This window comes from Stegastes partitus, unplaced genomic scaffold (assembly GCF_000690725.1).
Source record: "Stegastes partitus isolate 25-593 unplaced genomic scaffold, Stegastes_partitus-1.0.2 Scaffold1142, whole genome shotgun sequence".
In the NCBI taxonomy this organism is placed as follows: domain Eukaryota; kingdom Metazoa; phylum Chordata; class Actinopteri; family Pomacentridae; genus Stegastes; species Stegastes partitus.
Window position 1 is genome coordinate 131,081 of NW_007578873.1, and position 13,955 is coordinate 145,035.

The window sequence follows — 13,955 nt, forward strand, 5'->3', positions numbered from 1 at the left end:
GAAGTGAGCTTCGAGCACTTGAGTGAAAGCGAATGCCCCACCCAGGCATGTGACAAGGCTGAGATATCGATCTGGAGGATCATCACACGACTGAGTGAGAGGACCCTGAGGCTGTTTGCCTAAATTATTGATGGGTGTTGCGTCATTCAAAAATCTGGATAACACAGCATCCTGTTGTTCCCACACTGTGGGATCACAAGATTGCTGCGGTGCGCTTTGAAAACATGGTTGATACTTTTTGTGCTCAAGCGAGAAACATTAGGAATGTACTCATAACGTAAAACTGTGGTTACACACACGGCGGGGGTTTTCCTGGTTCAGATCGGGCCTTGAGGGGCGTGACTATGCACAATAAAGGCAAGAAGTGTGTCTTTTTAACGCAAATATATACCTTATGCTGTCATTTCAGACCATTTGATAAACAAAAATGTTTATTATGTCCATTAATTTTGAAGATGTTCTCAGCTCTTACTATTTTGGCTCTAGGGATTTTCCTTTGCCACTTGCTAAAACCTGTTTGGTGTTTCTCTGTTATCTCGTATTATCTGCGTGTCAACACGATGCATGCAAACCTCGCTTATACAGCAGTTCTGCACTGCAGTGTCAGTGTGCTGTTGGTATGTTTGGGTCAAATGAAATCTTTGAGGACAAGGAAACAAGATAAAAACTGTTAAATTTATAAATTACAGTTTGTCACTGGACGGATACATGGAGGCACGGTTTTCAAACAGAACAAAAAAACGAGAAGGCAACATACAACAGAATGTAAATAAAGTTGGGCGGCTGTGAAAGTGCCTCCTAGAAATGAGGAAGCCCTCGAGAATTGCACAATAACACAAAGCACCACATAAAAGATATATGATGTTGACGTGAGGCTTGAAACCATCTGTAGACCATACAGGAGAAGATGAGGCTGAGTCAACCGCAACCGGCCAACGCCTACATCTCTAACCCTCGGGACCAAACCAGTATGTTTGCTTGGGTCACCGTGAAAGCGTATGTGAAACACACAACAGAAAAAACAGAGGTGATGTTTTTACATGTAACAAAAGAAACACAAACAAAAGGTCATTTTAGTGTTTAACCTGACAGAGACAGAGAAAACTCTCTCGACTTTCCCTTCAGCGTAAAGATTCGAGCCATTTAGACGAGTTTATTTTAAATATAATCAGAGGGATTTGCTCTGAACTGATCAAGAAATTTTTAATCGTTTTATCAAATGTGCACAAACACTCAGGAAGGAACAAGTATAAATAAAATTATAGAACATTTGAAGTTAAATATTTCCCTGAAACACCCACATTTTTGCCGTCAGCATGCATCAGTGAGGAAGAGGTCAGTTTACATTAACACATAAAATGGCCACATACGCCGTAAACGAAGAGCAGCCTTCAGTTCAACTGCAAAAGTACTCCAGCGAATGTCATGCATACTACAGCAACTATAGAATAAGAACTTACAGTACGTTATGTCGTATTCACAGAGTCGAAACGATTGAGCAGATTTCTGAGAGGCTTTTCTAAAGCAACGATGCATCTTACAGCAACATGGATCAGCGGTTTGTATGAGTGTTTGGTTAGCGCTTTGTACTGCAGGTGCTCAATGAATCACAAGCACATCAGATGCTTCAATACTTCAACTTTTCAAAGCCGTAAAATTAACATCAGTGAAAATTAGCAGGAAAAAAAAAGAAGTAGAGTTTTATATCTGTCGAACGCAGCAAACGGTAACAAAAATAAAAATGTAGCTGCTCATAAGAAGTTGTGTAAGAGACTGCACATCTGCTGTGTAACGGCTACACAGGTGGAGATGGTAAGGCCCAGGTGGTGTGTGCCAGGCAGGAATCGAGCACAAAGTGTAAAACAAAGTTCTCCTAATGGTTCACGACGACCGATGGCAAAGTTGGAGGATGGCTTTTTGTAGCAGAGGATACGTTCACCTCGTCTCCTGTCAGTCTTGTGTTGTCCTCAGGATTAGGCAGAGCCCACGTGGCTCCACTGGCAGCTCCGTCTCAGTGCAGTTGGGTCCACGGACCGCAGTAGTCATCACAATCACGGCCTTCTTTTTTGACTCTCCTCAGTAGAAGCGCTTGCGTCGGCTCTCGTTCCAGTGGCTGTAGACCACCAGGCCGATGACGATGAGGAAGATGCAGCCCAGCATGGAGAAGAGCACGGTGAAGAAAATGGATATCCCGCTCATTCCCTCTTCAACTGGACCCACTGGAAGACAGAAGAGGTGATGAAAAGGTAAGCAGCAAACAGAGAGGGGAGACAGAAAAGGTGATGAAAAACAATCATCTGACAGCTGGATTCATGTTGTGGGCATTTATGTCTTACATCTGAGCAGCTCCATGTTGTCTACACTGGGTATGGTTATTTCATCTTCCTTTTCTTCTTCCTCTTCCTTTTTACTCCGCAGCACCGTCAGCTGGTAGAGTTTCAGTGAAATTACATCATGGTTATCTATGAATAGAGGATCAGAAGATATGATTACATGAGGAAAAAAAGTCACACATAAAAGATAAAAGGGATTTTAAGAGAATGTTTTTGAGGTTTTTACAATTCCTGGTTAATGCAAACGCTTTATTTTTGGCAAATATTTAAATGACACACGTGGAATAAAATGATTTTAATAGAATATAAGTTGACGTTTTAGTCAAACTTTGCTGATTTTTAAAAGTTAACACTCCTTTTCTGGGTTAACCACCCAGCTACATTGGAATGATTAAAAAGATACTGCTTCTTCATTTTGTGATTCTTGGGAATTTAGACAAGGTGTTCTGCAAATTCGGCTATCCAGCGAAAAGGCATTTGCAAGAAAAAGGCATAGCATGCTAGCAGACTGTGGTCTGTAGGAGGTGTAGGAACTTGCAAACAAGCTGAAGAATCACTAATGTGCTGTAGTTTTTAATGAAGGGTATGTTTCTGGTCGTTTGCAAGGTGGCTCGGTGGTTAGCATCGTTGCCTTGCAGCAAGAAGAACACCCGGGATCTTTCTGCGTGGAGTTTGCATGTTCTCCCCGTGCAGCGTGGGTTCTCTCTGGGTTCTCCGGCTTCCTCCCACACAGTCCAAAAACATGTTGAGGTTAATTGGTGATTCTAAATTGTCCGTAGGTGTGAATGTGAGTGTGCTTGGTTGTCTGTCTCTAAGTGTAGCCTTGTGATAGACTGGTGACCTGTCCAGGTGAACCTGCCTTCACCCTGAGTCAGCTGGGATAGACTCCAGCTCCCCTGCTACCCTAGTGAGGATTAAGCGGTGTATAGATAATGGATGGATGGATAGATAGTGGATGGATAATGATCTAGCAAAACAGGCTTAATGTTGAAGTACAGAATCTCATAAAATGTATTTACCTATAAAAAATGACCTGTTTATTTAAGTCAGAATAGAGTAGAATAGAATAGAATAGAACTTTATTGATCCCCTTGGTGGAAACCTCAGGGAAATTGCTGACACAACTGTTAGAGAGAAATGTCCTGCTGTATACTAAAGTTATTCCAGAGAATTTGATGACAAACAACAAATACAGATGAGCAGCATATCAAGCACTAGTATTACGCATAAGGGCATCACTCTGTGGTGAGATCACAGAGACGCGGCTAAATGTAGTTATTAGTGTTTGAAGTGCAGCAGCCACCATTACCCAGGAGCTGTTTACCTGAGAGGTCTCCGGTGATTGCTGAAGCTCCAAAATAATACCCTTGTGGCAGCCGCACCCCGGGAATATCCAGACAGTCCCTCCACTCGTGCTGCCCGTCGATATCTATCATCACCTGCTCAACAGAGGCAATCGGTTACTTCTAGAGCATATTTATCTCGGCACCTGTCTCTTAGTTCTGCTTCCAAAAGCTGGCTAGTTAATGTTTCTCAACAACTTACTGAGCATCATGTAGAAACCACTGAAACCTTAGACATAAAGCTACGTGTGGGTTCGGTATGTTTTGTGCTTGTACATCGTAAACATGCAGCCTACTGTCTTAAGCCTTCATTTCTAATTACTTCTATCCAAGGTTCACTATTAGGAATTATTATAGTACTCATAATAATTTGCATGATACAGTCAGCTGCTTTTTCATGAGTGCCAAAGATGCCTTAGATTTATGCATCTCTGGAAAGAATCTTTTTTTTTCTGGGCACCGATTCTTATCCAATAAAATAATTTGCTAACAACAGGTTACACAGTCCAGGATATTAAAATGTGAATGCCAAGTGCAAGAGTTGTTATTGCGAATAATTAAAGATACAAATCAAAGCGTGCATCTCTCACCGTTAGCCTGCGGCGGACGTATCGGATGAAGAGGAAGGTGTCGTGTTTGAGGTTGCGCACCATGGCGTTGCAGCCGCCCAGCTCCGTGGGCCGACCGTCCCGCTCGTGGTCGTAGCTGACGGTGCCGTTTCCCACCATGGCCAGAACGAATGGGAAGATCCTCTTGTGGTTGCAGGAGGAAAAGGAGAGAAGTGAGAAACAAAGCTTGATTTAGGTTAGTTTTTTTTTTTCTATCACAGATCACAGGGAGATATTTTCCCAAGAAGTACATTTTTATTTTACATTTTGCTGTAACATGCAAACTGAAAAGAAACTGTATGCGGCATCTCAGGATGTCAGAACAATACAAAACAGTTACAGTGTGCACATGCGATATTATTTGTGAAACAGCAAATACGGAGCTCTGTAGCATGAAAAGCGTTTTTAATCGTAGATCAGTTCACGTAAAAAAAATTCAATCATGAACCAGGCTACAGGAGGAAAACAAACACTGACAGAGAACACAAAGGCGCTAGAGAACAAAAAAAAAAAAACACAATAATAAAAATCCAAAAAGCACAAAAACGCACACCACACTGTCACACGTGCACATATTCTATCACAATATACAGACTTTTTTTTTTTTGCACGACTTTATAATTCTGTTATAATTTTTATTACTCTGAATACGACACAGCATTCATGCAGGGACAAAAAAACCATCACAGACAGCACTGTTTCAAAAATCCTAAGTGTTTCCAGCCAGTGAACCATGTTTAATGTCCAGTGGAGGCTGGATAAGGAGGCTAGACTAGAATCAAATGTTCCAAAGCATGTTTACCTGTGTGCGAGGAGTGTACCTCTTCTTCTGCGCCTGTCTCCAAGTGGTTGCACAAAAGAACACAAATACAGCCCCTTTACATAAATCTGCAGTAACACTTGTCCGTGGGTGCCACTTTAACCCCACTGTGTTTTCACACACGCGCTAAGATCTAAGCAGAGCCACTGCAGCATACCTCTATGTGTTTCTCCTCATTGGGATATGTGTCCACAAAAACACCCAAGCCAGTGAAGTTGTCCATATTTCCAAACACCGGACCTGTAAAAGTACACACAACGATTAATTCCGTATAGGGTAGGAGTTGGGTTTACATCATGTCCTGTAGTGTTTACCTTTCTGCATACGCTCCTTAGTGTACCAAATCGCCATCCCGTCACCATTCAGGCTCTTCTTCCCTTGACCGTGGATCTTAAAGTGCACCTGCATCTCCCAGTCCTTAAGATGACACGGCTAGAAAACACAGACAAAATATAAAGCTACTGAGCCACAAACTATTTACCACGATATGGAGGCAAGAAACGCATGAGAGTGTCAAGACATTCCCAAATATTGGATCTGTTTTGGTCTTCGGTATGACCCATCTGGTTCCCCCTTTGAACGCGGCTTCCTGAATCGCTGTCCACTAGATTTGGCGTTCGGGCTTATATTCGGTGTGGCTGAGCTGACTACTTGAGTCAGGCTTAAGGTTGGGTTGACATCAGAATGTTTTCATGGCACTAAAATGTTGACAGCTTCGATGTCTGAGTCCAGGCATGTCGCTGTGGTTTTCACTCAACCAAAACTATGAGCAACAGGTTATGAATGTGTTCATTTTGGCAGGGAAGCGATCAAATCCAGCGAGTTTGCGGCAACAATGGAAGCTAAGATTTTTGCTAAAGCTTCTGCTGACCTTAAGAATATCTAAACCCTGCGTAAACATACCAATTTCTATCGTATAGTGATTGAACATAAGCATGACTAAACCATATCCCCAAAGAGTACATTGAATATCCTCTGACTGTTAGAATTACCAACAGTAAAGACACCAGTGGCAGTTTTATCATTAGGCTCTTGACCTTTGTATAATTCATTCCCTGTATATCAGTTGCAGCAGACTAAATATTAGAATCACCAGCAGTTTGAAGTGAAAACATTCCTGAATGTAAGATTTACAGCAGTGTTCTTGTGTTGTGTTAGCTTGCTTTGTGTTTTTTATCTAGGTCAAACTAATAAATTAGAAACTGCACAAGTGCACAGGTTATTGAGTTCTTCTCGTATTGCTCAACGGTTATAAGCCTCTGGGATGTTCCAAGAACCATTCGTCTTCATTTGTGTTTTGTAACTTTGGCTCTCACTGTGAGTAACTCCAGCTGTACATGTTAGACAAAACACTGGTGTTTTAACTTGTTTCTACAAGCGTTCTAAATACATCACTGGGAAGTCACACACACAGAGCGGAATCAGTTACAATCTTATGTTCGTTCCAGTACCTCACCTTACCTGAAATCACCACTCCTAACACACCAAGGACGCTAGAAAACTGCACTCTCTAGACCTGCAAAGCCCCCCTTTTAATTCTACCTCCAAACTACTGGACCAAGAACAGAGACTGAACTGCTCTAAATTAAATGGGAAATGCACTTACACAGCGCTTTTCTACCTTAGCGGCACTCAAAGCGCTTTACAATGTGTTTCTCATTCACACATTCATACACTAATGGCGACAGAGCTGCCATGCAAGGTCCTGCCTGCCATTGGGAGCAGCTTCGGGTTCAGTGTCTTGCCCAAGGACACTTCGACTGTGGAGGGGGCGGGGGATCAAACCGCCGACCTAACAATCAGAGGACAACCCACTCTACCACCTGAGCCACAACCTGTTTCTAACTTATTTTATTTGGCAACATGTCATAGTTATGAGTGCCTCACAGTGGATTTGAATGCCTCTTTTTGTATAAAGTTACATTAGATTTAGGGCTGCATGACACTGAATAAAAGTGGCAATGCAATATTTAGTTTTTATGCGATATACAGGCATGGAAAAAATGATTAGACCAGCCTTGTTTTCTTCAATTTCTTGTCTTGACTTGTTTTTTTGCACATATTTTGTCTGATAATATGAACTTGGTCAACTCAAATTGATTTTGATTTAAATCTCATTAGGGCAGACATGGACAGATTTTTTTTTTTTACTGCTTTTTTATTTTTTTTAACAAAGACAGCAGATTAAGTCTGATTATTCATTATTTATTTGGGGTAGTTTTGATGCTTAATGTGTTAACTTTTTCTTTTCTCCCCAGCACCTGCATCGCTTCTGCTGGACTATTCAAAAGGTTGGTCACTCAAATTACTATTAAATAAAGTTATTATTAGAGTTTTTCTCAAATGTTTTAGACACACCTTTTATTAAAACAAGTATTTTCAGCAAAATATTAATATTATAGAAACACATCATCATGAATAAGTTTAACTGCAAGGCACAGAGAGACGCTGGTTTAGTTAGCCTCCATTCCCTTTGATATTAATGAGCACAGAAAGAAAGTCAAGTCAGGTCACCGAGACTTATGTAACATAATTATAGCCAATGCCTCACAGCTAGAAGCTTCCTGGTTCATGTCCCGGTGAGGACGCCTGAGGTCTTTCTGTGCATGTTCTCCCCATGCAGCGTGGGTTCTCTCCGGGTTCTCCGGCTTCCTCCCAAAAAACATGTTGAGGTTAATTGGTGATTCTAAATTGTCCGTAGGTGTGAATGTGAGTGTGCTTGGTTGTCTGTCTCTAAGTGTAGCCCTGTGATAGACTGGTGACCTGTCCAGGTGTCCCCTGCCTTCACCCTAAGTCAGCTGGGATAGACTCCAGCCCCCCTGCGACCCTAGTGAGGATTCGGCAGTGTATAGACAGATGAATATCAAAATACAACTTTACCTGACTATAATAAACATTAAGGCTAAACTCCTACTCTGTAATTAATTAGGGAGAGCAAAGTGCCTCACACTTTATATTCATATGATACTGGGAAATATGTTGATGATGATATTTTATGATATGTTTCTAGATCCAAACAACACGTGTACAGGTCAGTGTTTACTCACTATGCGGCTCCATACTGCCCCCTGCCTGCTCTGCATGTCAGGGGTGAGGCGCACCTGCTCGGTGGTTACCATGGCATCCCCCATCAGCTCCCAGTGGGAGGAGCCTAAGGATCCCACACCTGAGTACACAAGAGGTGAGGTTACCATCGTCATGACAACAGCTGACACAGCACAATGATGAACAGCTCTGCTTTGTCACTAAACAAAAGATCTAGGGGTCAGAAAAATGCAGCACCAAGAATATAATACAGTGGTATATCCATATATGTGTCTCCGCAACGGTATGGCACAGCTGAATTACACGGAGTAACAGAAGAAAGGAAACGTTTAAAGACAAATTGGGTCATCTTATCAGAGAAGCAGCTGGAGCATGAATGTGATTTTATCGCCGGATACGCTATTCTGGAAACATCTGTCCCCGCCTGCCCCTGTGCACCAGTGTTACAGTAACGGATACCTTGGTAAGGCTTGGAAAGAGAAAACTCCCGCTTCAGGAACTCCTCCATTTCGTGATCATCGTCGGCAAAACACCGGTTGACAGTAAAAATAAGAAAAGCGAAAGTCCAGTATAATTTAAAAGGCATTTTTTTCCCTGTGAAAATGAGCCTGAGCGGTGATTTGGAGTCGCTGTAATGATTGCTCCCGCTGGTGGCGGCCATGGTGGGTCAAAGCTCAACCCACTGCAGCGTCACCTTCCCTCCCATTGGTCCGCGGTGTTGCATGGCTCGTTGTTATTGGTCAGTTTGATTGTCAGTTAGAAGGGGCGCTTTTCATTGGATGTGCTGTGCGGTTGTTTTAAATAATCAACTGAGCCATATATTATGTCAATTTAATAATTCTAACGTCAGAAGTAGTAAAGATATTGTTTACAGTTTCTCTGCTCAGGTTTATAAAACATCCTTTACTTTAATATCATGAATGAAAATAAAGGACATGTCAGCAGAACAGCTGGTTTCTTACTAACTGTTAACTAACTGTTAAAACTGTTACCCTGAAATTTAGATTTGATGTTTTTCACAACAAGTTTTTTATTTTATATAAGTAATTTTATGTAATATGGCCAATCCAAATCCATACAAACTGCAGGTTCAGCAATTCTCTGATAAAATAATTTATTGCCAAATACTAATAGAATTGTGAATTGTGGTGCTACAGAAATGCCCTGGCCTACCAATCATGTACTTGAGACATAAGGCAACTTACTTTTTAGATACAGACAAAAGCAAACAAAACAAAACAAAACAAAACAAAACACATCATTACTTTCTAGAATTTTCATAGCTGAAAAGAAATGAAAAAAATTCGCCTTCCCACAATATTTGTGACTCATATTGCAATCATAGTATCTGCCAACACATGTATGAACATGTACCTACTGGTCTAACGTAACACCACTAAAGTCATGGAATAAATTGTTCAGCTTGTTAAAAAATAATTTAGCTGCTATGTTGGGAAAATGTGTCTTCTGGCCTGTAGTACTTTCATGCTCTCACCTTGAAAATTGTTATGTCTTAGTGCTGAAACTGAAAATAAAGCTGGTGCTGCAACATCATATAGTTTTTTAAAGCAATAAAGTGCAGCAACATTCACTAAACAATAATATAAACTCAGCATGCAAATGGTTTTCTTTATTGACTTTGTTAATGTAAATGGTTGGGTGTGGTTAGAAAAAGGGTTAAAATCAGTCAACTTTGCAGGTTTTGACCTGTTCAGCTGATGACGAATCCTGAACTTTTGAGTTAATCCACACACCAGTCAGGTGTGGCTTTAAAGGACAATCATCAGACAGTGTGACCAGTACTCAGACACTCCTCTGACTTTGACTCAGTGACAATAAAATGTCACCTTAAAATGCAGCACTATTCAAATGACACGATGCCACAGATGACAAGTGAAAGATGAGAACGGCCTGCTGGCATGAGGGATGCTGGGAGGTCATTTAGGGCTGCAGCCAGGAACTTCAATGTCCATGACTTCACTATTTGTCACCTAAGAAATTGTTTCAGATGGTATGAGACGACAATCTGTCACATGATGCTGTGGAAGGACATGTCCTATAACATGATCCTGTTCCCAAATGTCTATACTCAACATGTATCATAGGCTCACCACTATATCATGATCGCCTGATTCTCCTGTCATGTTGGGAAGATTATTTAAAATGTCTTTTCCACATTATGTCTCCAGCCTATTTCACAAAGTAAGACATATGAAAATAAAAATGATAGGGTAAGACTTTAGTTCTACATTAGTAAGGTTAACCTCAGAGTCAGTTGCATTTTACATAACTTTTTTGTGGGTTTTAACTCTTAGTATTTAAATGTCAATTCACACCATAAATAACATTTTCAGCTTAATATTTGAACTCGTTAGGGTATTTCACAACACCAATCTTTATACCAGAAAGCACTTTGCCACAATGTCTGTAAATTTTTCTGACATTTCAAATGCAGTGTGTTAAAACACCAAATTCATTTTCCTTTATGTTAAAAAGAATGGAGATAATTTGATAAAATATTACATGCTGCATTGATATTTTTGTTCAATGTACTTGGAAATGCAAGGAGGCAAGTATCCCATTTTTACATCCCATATGTTTTACCTTTCTGGAAGGAGGCGATGGCAAAACTTGAGGAGTGGACAAAACAGCCCTGAACAGAATTCCCTCCTTTTCCACCACAAGGTGCCGCCAAAGCACAGTTTGGATTTTTACTTGCAGGTTTCATTATTGCAGCAAGACTTGTTTTGCAAAACTAGAAAAAATGGAACTAGATTTGTCTCAATATTATTTGTATGAACAGTAAGACAATCTATGTGTAAATGTGTGATCTGTAAATATACAATTTGCACAAATACAAAGAAACTGTAAACGTTTTACAGATGTTGAGCTTTGAAACAATTTCCCACCAGTCTCAACAAAGACTTGTATCACCAAACCTTTTTCAGGACAAACATGGTCAACCGCTGACTTGTTCAAAGTCTTTGAGACGTTTTCATAAGGACATGAAGACTTGGATGGTTTATAAGATGAACATTCCATCATCTATATAAATTATACCTATGTACGGATATAAATATGTCAAATTTGAAAACTTCCTTTTACTTGTGGGTTGCGTTTGTTTTTTTAAGTTGCAAATTCAGTCTGAAACGTGATGTCAAATGGATCCACGAAGAGTTTTTCAATTCACAAATAAAAAAAGTGGATTCATGAATGCCTTTTTGAAGAGTTTTAATAGACACACTATACCTGCAGTTTATTTAGGAACACTACTGGGTTATTCCATCTTAAATCATCAGGGGCCTTCTGCCTGACAAGCTCTGATTTGTTTGAAACTTTTTTTTAAAAAAAAATCATAAACTATGGATATTTAAAATAGTGTGTACAATTTTAGACTAATATAAGGAGTATTTCCAACATACATAAAGTTTTTAATGCCTGTCAACCCACTATCCACACAGTTTAATTTTTTTAAACATTGAATATGGGACTATGTTTGGATAAAATGGCGAAAGGAACTGCAATAAATAAATTTGCTGTAAGTTCTAATCATACTATTGATTAAGAACCTCATCAGTTCAAAACGTTGGTCTACATGGATTAGGCAATCACACAATTTTTTTGTGTTTGTAACTTGTCATACCAGCTAAATCAGTTATGAATCTCGTTATTTTTGTGACCAAGTATTTAATTTAGTATTCAATTTCTTTTGTTTTGTATCACTGTGAAAACCACATGTGGTTAAGAAAACATAAGTAGTTAACAACTGCATCATGAATTTTTTTTGTTAGTGTGTTCATTTTGAAAAAAAAATTCTCTTAACCCATAATCAGAGACTACTCCATCTAGAAATATTGCATCAGTATTTTAGATTCTGAATCAATGGCACGATGTGAAATAACACTGAACATTTATTAAAAATTTAGCATAATTAGTTTCTGAGATATTGTTGTTCAAACATAGCCACAAATTTCAATGCACAAAAACAAACAAAAAACAACGTGTGGAGCTGGGCGGTTTTTAAAATAATACTATCTAAGAAAGCTTTCGATATGTCAAGCTAAAATTTCGCAAATATTTTGATAAATACCAAAATTTTATCCTATAAATTTTTCATTTAAGTCAGAGATGGTAGAGCAGAAAATTTAATTTATTGGGTGTGTTCTTCTTCTCTGTACGCTACACATTTCAGCTGCAGCACAGCGCAGGTGCTGCTGCCCCCTGCTGGCCGGCCGCAGGTCTCCGTGTTTCTGCAGCCAGTTGGATGCTGGAGTTACGGCCACGCCCCCTTCACGTTCCCGCTGCCTGTCGGCTTCCCGACACGCTCTCCGAGTCCACAGCATCGGGGGATGGAGTAAAGGAAGGACGGGAAGCATGGATCCCACTGAAGAAAAAACAGTCGACATTTATCGCGACACGTGGGTTCGCTTTTTAGGTACGTGCTGTTTAACGTGTCTGTCGTGTATCAGAGCTCTGTTCTGTCACGGAGCAGAATAGACAGGTAGACGAAACCCGTCGATACACCGGAGCTCTTTGCTAGGTGCTAGCTGGGAGTTAGCATAACTGGCTAACTCCTGTTTTAAACGTCTATTTATAGAAAAGTTGAAGGGCATTTTGTCAGCACGGGACGTAAAGGGCGTCCAAGACTGGTCAGCAGCAGTATCATGTTCATGCTTTGTTCCATTAACGTTACACAACGTTGGTGTACTGTTATCTGGTACTAGGCGTTGGACTTGTCCCTGTAGCCGAGTCCTGACTCAGTAAATGTAGTTGTTTGGCAAGTTGAGGCAGTGACTCACAACCACAAAGAAACGCCCGAAGGCAGGAGCTGACTGAGAACTGGAGCACTGGGACTGGTTTGTAGATAAACCTTAGTATCAGTGTATGAGTAAGTTTCTCGTTGGTGGTTCCCCCGATGAGCTGAGCTGTCCGGGTCTGAAGGGCATCCAGGCTGCAGCAGTGTGTGCATTAATCTGCTCCATAGCTTCAGCTGGGAAGCAGGACTCATGTAGTGTAATGTGAATCATTTCAGCCCTCCCTTAAAATCGTAATCTTTTTGCTGCTGGCTTTAATCCTGTCTGGGCAGGATTATCTCCATCTCTACACTGAGCAATGTGTAAACACAAATGTACAACAGTTTATCCTTGTTGTACTATTTGTGCTCCATGGTCTGTAAGGCATGTTTTGAAACTAGTCGTCACTGTGCCTTAGGTGTGGAGACATCATATAGAGCTGGAAATGTGGGAAGTTGTGTATTCCTGTGTGGTGGATTTCTAATCTGACTACTGCTTGAATTAACTCATTTGAGAGAAGAAAATGTTTCGTACCCTACAGAGTAGCCTACGACCAACACAGCTGAAGTTGTCACAGAAAGCATGATTTTTAGATCTGATTCTTTACCCACCCAAAATGTGGTTTAAGTTTCCCCAACGTTTATTATATCCAGATTCTCAACTCCTGTCATGGGCTGCATGGCCACATTGTGTGCGATCATCTTCACAGGCTTTACATTCACATCCTGTACGATCTGTGTTTCCGGTACATCTTGTAAATTGGATGTTGAGGCCTACGTGTAGCTCAAGTGAAACAGTCCACAGATTAAAAGTTTCTTTTCAGTTTTTACATACTGGCTTTATATTACCTAAGTTAGAAGATCTTACTAATTCTATAATTCCTATTTCTATTGTTATATGTTAGCTGATTGTATATTTCAGCAAATCTGTTATTAAATATATGTAAACATGTAGTGAAAATGGCCTGATTAGACATACACTTGATGATAATTTCTGTCATTTTTGATATATAT

At 40.3% G+C, this 13,955-nt stretch overlaps 2 protein-coding genes across 2 annotated transcripts in view; one reads left to right on the forward strand and one right to left on the reverse strand.

The window, feature by feature from the left end:
* Nucleotides 1-656: 656 nt before the first annotated feature.
* On the reverse strand, nt 657-8,780 carry lman2la (lectin, mannose-binding 2-like a). Its single transcript, XM_008296629.1, has 9 exons — nt 8,609-8,780; nt 8,152-8,270; nt 5,419-5,536; nt 5,262-5,344; nt 5,087-5,119; nt 4,267-4,428; nt 3,658-3,772; nt 2,337-2,462; nt 657-2,219 (listed from the first exon to the last, which is right to left on the reverse strand). Exons 1-9 carry the CDS (start codon nt 8,733-8,735, stop codon nt 2,077-2,079), a joined length of 1,026 nt encoding a protein of 341 aa, XP_008294851.1. The 5' UTR covers nt 8,736-8,780; the 3' UTR covers nt 657-2,076.
* A 3,725-nt stretch (nt 8,781-12,505) lies between these two features.
* Nucleotides 12,506-13,955, forward strand: part of mtfp1 (mitochondrial fission process 1) — a 9,787-nt gene continuing 8,337 nt past the window's right edge. Inside the window, exon 1 of the mRNA XM_008296630.1 lies at nt 12,506-12,584. Coding sequence (XP_008294852.1) covers nt 12,524-12,584 — 61 coding nt within the window. The 5' untranslated portion in view covers nt 12,506-12,523. The remainder of the gene's footprint in view (nt 12,585-13,955) is intronic.